A 7,165-nucleotide genomic window follows, 5' to 3' on the forward strand; every position below is an offset into this window, starting at 1 on the left:
TGGCATGCTTACACACTAGGACTGCACCATACTCAAAAAAATGATATTGCAATTACTTTTACAGACACTGCGATTGCAATGTGAGTTGTGGGCATATTGTGATGTGCAGACCTAGTACGTACGCACACACACACACACACACACGCACACAATAGGGGAAAAGTGACATCCCTCCGGTCACACACTCTCATTTCTCATTCGTATGGGTTTATCTTAGTGCACAATATGCGGGGGCGGACAGGAAATTACATCTTTAACTCTATGACCTAGAGTGCAGTGTGACTGCAGAGGTGGTTGTGGTTCAACAAGACATCATCGGGGGACCAAAGGAAACTGAAAGACCAAAATTTGTGCTCTCTGATCCACCTGAGCCACGGGTCGGCAAAATATTCTATCAAAAAAGCCCTTGTTAGCCAGAGAAAAACATATTTGAGCAATTTAATGAAGGTAACACAGACAAAATTAGGCTATCAACACTACCTATAGGTCTAAATGAGCATTCATTAACCACCCAAAAACGTAGCTTCTCTGCAATGGGCTATTTATGATTGTTTGGTGCTCGAACTTTGAAGAGTTAGTGGTGAAAGCAAATGAATCTGTCCATGCACTATTAGATTCTTTATTTTACTCTGAGACTTTTTGGATTTGGATTCCAAAGCAAGCTTAGCTAGACTCAAGACTAGCCACTGCTACTGAGGTTCAGACAATTTAGGAGAATAAAGTGCCAGGCCGTAGATGTATGACACACTTTATTTGACAAAATGTAAAAGCATTTTTTAAATTTGGTGTACAGGCTACACATTTAGCAAGTGAAGAATCTAAGAATCACTTATGACCTACAACAATGATGAATGAAAACTGAAATGTTAAAAAATAACCGTCATTCACTTTCATGTAATTTGTGTAAGAGCCACAGAGCACCACTGGAGAGGGGCTAGAGACCCACATGCTGCCGCGGAGCTGCAGGTTGCCTACCTCTGATCTAACATGTTACAGCTTCTGATTCAACATGAATTTATCTTTACAAAAAAAAAAAAAAAAACTACCTAAACTGTGCTCATTGAACATATTCTGTCCAGTGCCACACTGTGTAGCAAACACCAAAGACTGACAGAGCTGCTCAGATAATCCGAAAGTCAGTTTGGGATTATCTGTGATCTTCAATCTATTTGACACTAACTCTAGTATTTATTATATCCTGATGCTGAGCACTAAACCACCCAGCACCGCAAGTACAGTCGCTTAAAGGGATACTTGCTGATTTTAAACCAGCTTTGCATCACAACAACTTTGGTAATGTTGTATGTGTAAAAGAACTGTGATAAACTTCCCTCCACCTTACCAGTGCCCAAATCTCCCTGCTCATCACTCAGCTCAAATCTGCTGGATGACGCATTTTGTGTCACCCTTACCTAAAATGTCTTCAGAAACACATTTTAGTGCACTGTTTGTGAACAAGGAGAGGGTAATACTTAGATTAAACGGTAAAACTAAGCAGTGCTGATCAAATAAAAACCTGTCGCCACATTGTGACTTCTTACCTCGTATGTTTTCAGAAACATATTTTAGCTTACTGTTAAAATGTAATTCAAGATTGTTTGTTACCAGCCGGCCCCCATTTTGTTTCCCGCATCCAAACAGACAAACTCGCAATACGTCACCCACCAGCAGGAGCATTTATTGGTACAGTGTGGCACACTGCATTCCTGAGTTGTAGGTTTTCTACCTCATGTAGCACCACTTTCAAAAGTATTTGCATCTTTCTACTGCACAGACAGCCCAGTTTTATGAAAAGACCAAAAAATCAATAATATCACTTACTGTACTGGCTCTCTCTGACAGGGAAGTGGCTGATGGGAGTTCCTGACTGATCCTCCTTCAGACGCACTGACAGAACTTTTCTCTGCAGAGCAGCTGACTTCCTGACCAGGAACACCTGTACCATACAACCAGAAGTCATGAAATATGATGCAATATTATATAATACTCAAATCAGCACATTGACATTTGTATGTCAATCCCTCACCCCAAGTGGCTGTTTGAGCAGGATGCGACTGGCCTCCTCTTCACTGACTGCCAGCAGTAGCCACACCGGGTGAGTTTGAGTCAGCCTGTCCAACACACTCATACGTCTTCGCAAGGAGTCGTAACCAGAATCCCTTTCGCCCCCCACCCCACCACATTGGGGGGACTGCAGGTAAACACCACTCACTTCACTCTCCAGCCTGGCAGAGAAACACAGAGAGACAGAGAGTCAAACACTTTTGCCATCTGCTGGTGAAAATGAGCACCAATGTGTGCAGAGGCATTTACAAATACTGTTGAAGGAATTTAACAGAATACAAAACAATGCACAACATGCTGCAACACACATCATGCCTCATTAAGATAATATTTCCAGAGATTACAGGAAATAAAAACAAGAGTGGTCAGGTTGATGAATGTTTTGAAGATAAGAAGATGTGCAGAAAACAGTCTTACCCCTGTAGATCCGCGGGTTCCCTGTCAACTGCAGGAGAGGTCTGGACCATCTCTCTCTTCAGCTCCCCGATCTCCAGCGCAAATGTGTCAATCAGCTGGCAGAAGACAGAATAAGAGACTTTGACTGATGAGGGAATATAAGTAGGAGAAGAGGAGGGGGAACAGCAGTAAACGAAACCGACAGCATTGCTCAAACAAAACTTGGGAAACAGAGACTGGGAGACAGAGGGACTGTGCTGGTCACGTTGAGAACAAAGGGGCAGGATAACCGTTAGTCATTTTTCCTGTGTGTAATACTCATTTCCTATACGCAGGAAATGTGGAGACAAAGCATTGTCAAAAAAGAAAAGAAAAAAGACCCACATCAACATCCAGTGTGAAACTAAATATTCCTTCGAGCTGCAGAGATCCTCACTCAACTCTTTGCCCAATGTGTCCTGACTGAAGATGCAATTTCTGTTATAAACAGCCCAGCTGCGTGTAAACATCTGTATAAATCTGGACAGGAAGGCTTGACAGATTGTATCTCCCATGTCAGGCGGGACTGTTTCCAGGCTGACAGAGATAAGGACTGTCATGTAGCACTAATTAGTCATCAGAGCAGACAGCTGAAATGACAGTACGTCTAATCATGACAGCGTTGGATCTTTGAACTAACTGTATTTACTTTTGGCCCACAACTATTTGAGGACTGAAACTGATCTGGAATGTGTTTCACAATCTTTGATACCAACCTCACAAAGCATACCAGAAACTCTTGTGGTTGGCTGCCCAATGGCCTTGACATTCATTTCTGTTTGTGGAATAAAAGTAGACCATGAACAGGAAGTATGGCATGGGGTCAGTTTGTTAGCTGTGGGCTACACCTTTTTTTTTTTTTTACCTATACTTGTTTACATTTTGGTAAATTGGCGCCATTAATTAACAAAATGCCGAAATAACTTTTAACGGTTCTTGTTTACGAAATATCCATGGGTGAACAAAAAAAATCACTGGATTATTTTGATACTGCAGAAAAAGGTAAAAACATTATAATTCTTTGGTAATTTCTGGATGCATTGCAGACAATGACATCCAGGGTTTCAGCACATTTCTAACCAATGAATTCTCAAAACTTTCTCAAAATTTTTCACAATATTACAACTCCATTTTCATGACTTCATTTAGAGGAGCAGTGTGCAAGATTTGGAGGAAGTTAGTGGCATCTAGTGGTGAGGATTGCATATTGCAAGCAGCTGAAACTTCGGCTGATTACAATTCTTTCAGTGTTCATTGTTCAGGAGGTTTTTACTAGAGGCTGAATTATCCACATCGTTGTCTTCAGCTTATCAGCTTTTTGGTTGTCTTTAAGTTTTTTCCCTTCAGTATGGCAGACCAGAACCATTTCCTCCAGGTTGCCAACGTAAAGAGTTTTGATGCAGAGCCTACATCCAGCCAGCTAGGGTCTGCCTCTCTTGAACCACGCCTGTACTAACCTCAAACCAGACGCTGTGCTTTCGTCTTTTTCACTGCGCCTCATCTACCTCATTGAGCTCACTGTACCCTGGGAGTGCAAGACCCTTAAGTACACCAAGCTGGCAGCCGACGCTAAGCAACGCAGCTGGAAAGCAAAGGTTTGCCCAGTTGGAGTGGGCTACAGTCACTTTGCAGGCAAGTCAACTACTAGGCTGCTTAAAGAAATGGGAATTTCAGGCCACTTGGGCCACGAAATACCACTAACAACATCAGAGTTCGAGGGAGTAAAAGCATAGGGGGGAGGGCACCGTGGGCCTTTCATTGAAACACCAGTGAAGGATGGTACCCACCTGATGACCCCAAAAAAGCTTTTACCCTCCCTAAACCCCCACCCCCTCCCCCTGAATGGCTCCAACTTCCACTCTCAATCGCAAGTAGGTCAACAACAATCGTCCAGTTAAACTCCACCTCGATTAAAGTTAAGTCCGTTTTTCTCCTGTTAGTTTCTTCTCTCAGTCTGCACAGACGTCTCTCCTTGGCTCTGCCTTCCCTATGCTCCTCACTTTTCTATCTACCTTCGCTCTTTCCTACTTTTCTATCCATCTGCCCTTAACCCTTTTGCTTCCACTCTTAAACCCCCAGACGGCACTAATATTTCCACTCATAGTCTCAAATATGTTCATTGAGGGATTGTAACATCTAGTCCTAAACTGAACTGATATTTTTTTGTTTGAAAGCCATACATTGTTAAACACACTTTTCAGGCATTTGGGAATAAGCAAACTGCTATTGCTTTCTAATTTTTCCAACTCGTTAGATATTCCCGCCGCCTACCCTTTGCAAATGCCAATATGGATCACATGATACTAGTGACATTTCAGCGTTCATGTAACACAGCACTTGACAGGCAAAGTACTTCCCATGACATTAGAAATGTTTTAGGATTTTTATGAACATATTTTAAACAATAGCCAAAACAATGCATACTCAAAACTTTTCCAAAACATTTTGTTCATTCGGATCCATTGCCAGGCCTGGAAAACTATTTTTCTAATTTCATAACTTTTCCAAGAATATAATGACCTGGGAGGTGTGAGTCACACTGACTAAAATATTATGTGCTCAGATTTGACTGCGTTAGAGGAAGACTGTGATTTTGACACAAATTGCATCAATTTAATTGCCTCCATGAGCAGTGTGTCCCTCCCTCTGCTGCTGCTGGAACTAATGACTCTTCTGCCAAAGCAGTGGGCTCAAACAAATAAACAATCAATAACTAACTTCCTGTTGTGTTTAGAACACCTGCAGGGACCTGTCCCTTTTGCCTCATGCGGCATATTTTCCTCCCCAGCTTCGCACCCCCTCCAACTCTGCCACTCACAGTTTGAGCACTTCTTGTATTGAAGTACTGAAACATATGGGAATCCTTAATCAGCACGGTTATATGCAATCCACTCTCCAAAATGACTCCTTAAAAACAGAGCTGAAAAACTGCTCAGTTGCACGAAGACTTCTAGCAGCTAATTGCTTTCATGTTGTTTTGTTTTTTTCAGCCTTTTCCACATTCCCTCATTCCACATTTTAAAACACTCCCAGGGATTCAGAGCCTCCTCAACCATCCAAGCAGATGTTGAAATTTGGATGCTTTACGCTGATGATCTGGGTCAAACTGTGCAAACAAGATGGCTTCATCAGGCCTATTTAAGTATTATACTGTTGCATCTGGCCACAGAGCCCCACATAATGAGGACCAGATATTTTAAGGCAATCAAGGGAAAGTATGTCAACACCAACTATACATGGAAAATCTCCGTCATATTATCAGACTTGTTTTGATGTGGAAACTCCATCCGTGTAGTGCAAACACAAAGCATTACACAGAAATACCACTATAACTGAGAAGGCCCTGCACCTGGAGCCATGCGTCCATTACGCATTTCACCCAGTAGGAGGCACCCTTTTTCAAACTTTCCTCCACCAGCCGGGCTCCAGGCCAGACCACAGTTACCACAGGTCCCTCTAATTCCCCCCTCGCAGGACTAAGTGGAGCCAGCTCTGTTCAAGCCTCAGACTGCCTCAGCTTTGCGTCAGGTCAAAACTCTATTATACAACATGAGTCGACAAGTTAGCTGCAGTGTAACAGGAGCACTGAAAAATGTACAGTTCAGACACAGACTGGGGATGCTCATTTTGAGCCCTGGTGAAGACAGACAGGGATGGCTATTAGAGCCCAGACGACTAGAGAGACTGCCAGCATTCTCACACAGCAACGTGTCAAATTGCATATTAAAACCAGTGAGAACCCTCAGACTAGATGCTACAAACAGCCTAAGTGTCAGTTTAAACTAGGATGCTACAAGCTGCTAACAGACATTAGTTTCTGGGTTATAACATGCTACCCGGGTGTCTACAGATATACACAACTTAAATGTAGGACTTTCTAATACAATTTTAATATCACTGTCAATTAAATTTCAGACCAAACTTGTGATGGAAATACACACCAAGAGTGAAAGTATACTTTTTCCAAGTGAACACACTGGTGTCAGTTCAAAATAAACATAGGGTGGCGTGCGGTGGGACTGGGGATTGCAGTTATTTGATTGCATGAACGAGAAATTCCCAGTAATTGTGGGTCATATGCTTGCCTTGCTTAAGTCCCTGCCCTTTGTACACACCGACTGTCACTACTACCAATTGGATGGTTGAGTGAGGTCCTCGGATCAGTCCCTCCGGGGTCGGTCACAGCCCTGGCAGAGCATTGAAAAGAAGATCAAACTGTACTGTTTAGATGACGAAGAGTCGTGACAAGGCTTCTGTAAATGAACCTGCGGAACGATCCTGCAGAGGGTGTCATGTGTAGCGTCAACACCTGAATCTATCGCGGTAATGTGACTAAAAAACATTTAAGATCCATCCAATCTGACCTTAAGACAATTTAATACTTTTTAAGGCCTTTTGACAATGCTCACATACATACTGAAATTCACGCAGCTGGATTAGAGACCAAGGCAAGGCTGCATTACTGAACAGGCAAAACTGGTAACGACCCCCACCAACCCTAGGTTCACCGTGTGTCACCATGTTTGTAATAATTTTATGAACTGAACTAGCCTGGTTCCAGACCATAGACCCCGCCCACTCAACTGAGTAGGCTTGCATTACTGGTCTGGCATACTTCAATGAATTTGCGATTTATCTCGTCCAAACGATGGACGGACCAATGAAC

General features: G+C 42.7%; 1 protein-coding gene across 3 annotated transcripts in view; it reads right to left on the reverse strand.

Moving 5' to 3' along the window:
* Window positions 1-7,165, reverse strand: part of LOC126390323 (ras and Rab interactor 2-like) — a 49,203-nt gene that overhangs the window by 22,717 nt on the left and 19,321 nt on the right. For 2 of the 3 annotated variants that reach the window (XM_050044575.1, XM_050044577.1), the window contains exons 3-5: window positions 2,482-2,576; window positions 2,027-2,225; window positions 1,822-1,936 (exon numbers count right to left, since the gene is read on the reverse strand). In XM_050044575.1, the coding sequence (XP_049900532.1) occupies window positions 1,822-1,936; window positions 2,027-2,225; window positions 2,482-2,576 (409 nt within the window). Of the gene's footprint in view, window positions 1-1,821; window positions 1,937-2,026; window positions 2,226-2,481; window positions 2,577-2,844; window positions 3,097-7,165 lie in introns of those variants that run through there. The other variant, XM_050044576.1, reaches the window with a different exon arrangement.

Source organism: Epinephelus moara, chromosome 5 (assembly GCF_006386435.1).
Source record: "Epinephelus moara isolate mb chromosome 5, YSFRI_EMoa_1.0, whole genome shotgun sequence".
Lineage (NCBI taxonomy): Eukaryota > Metazoa > Chordata > Actinopteri > Perciformes > Serranidae > Epinephelus > Epinephelus moara.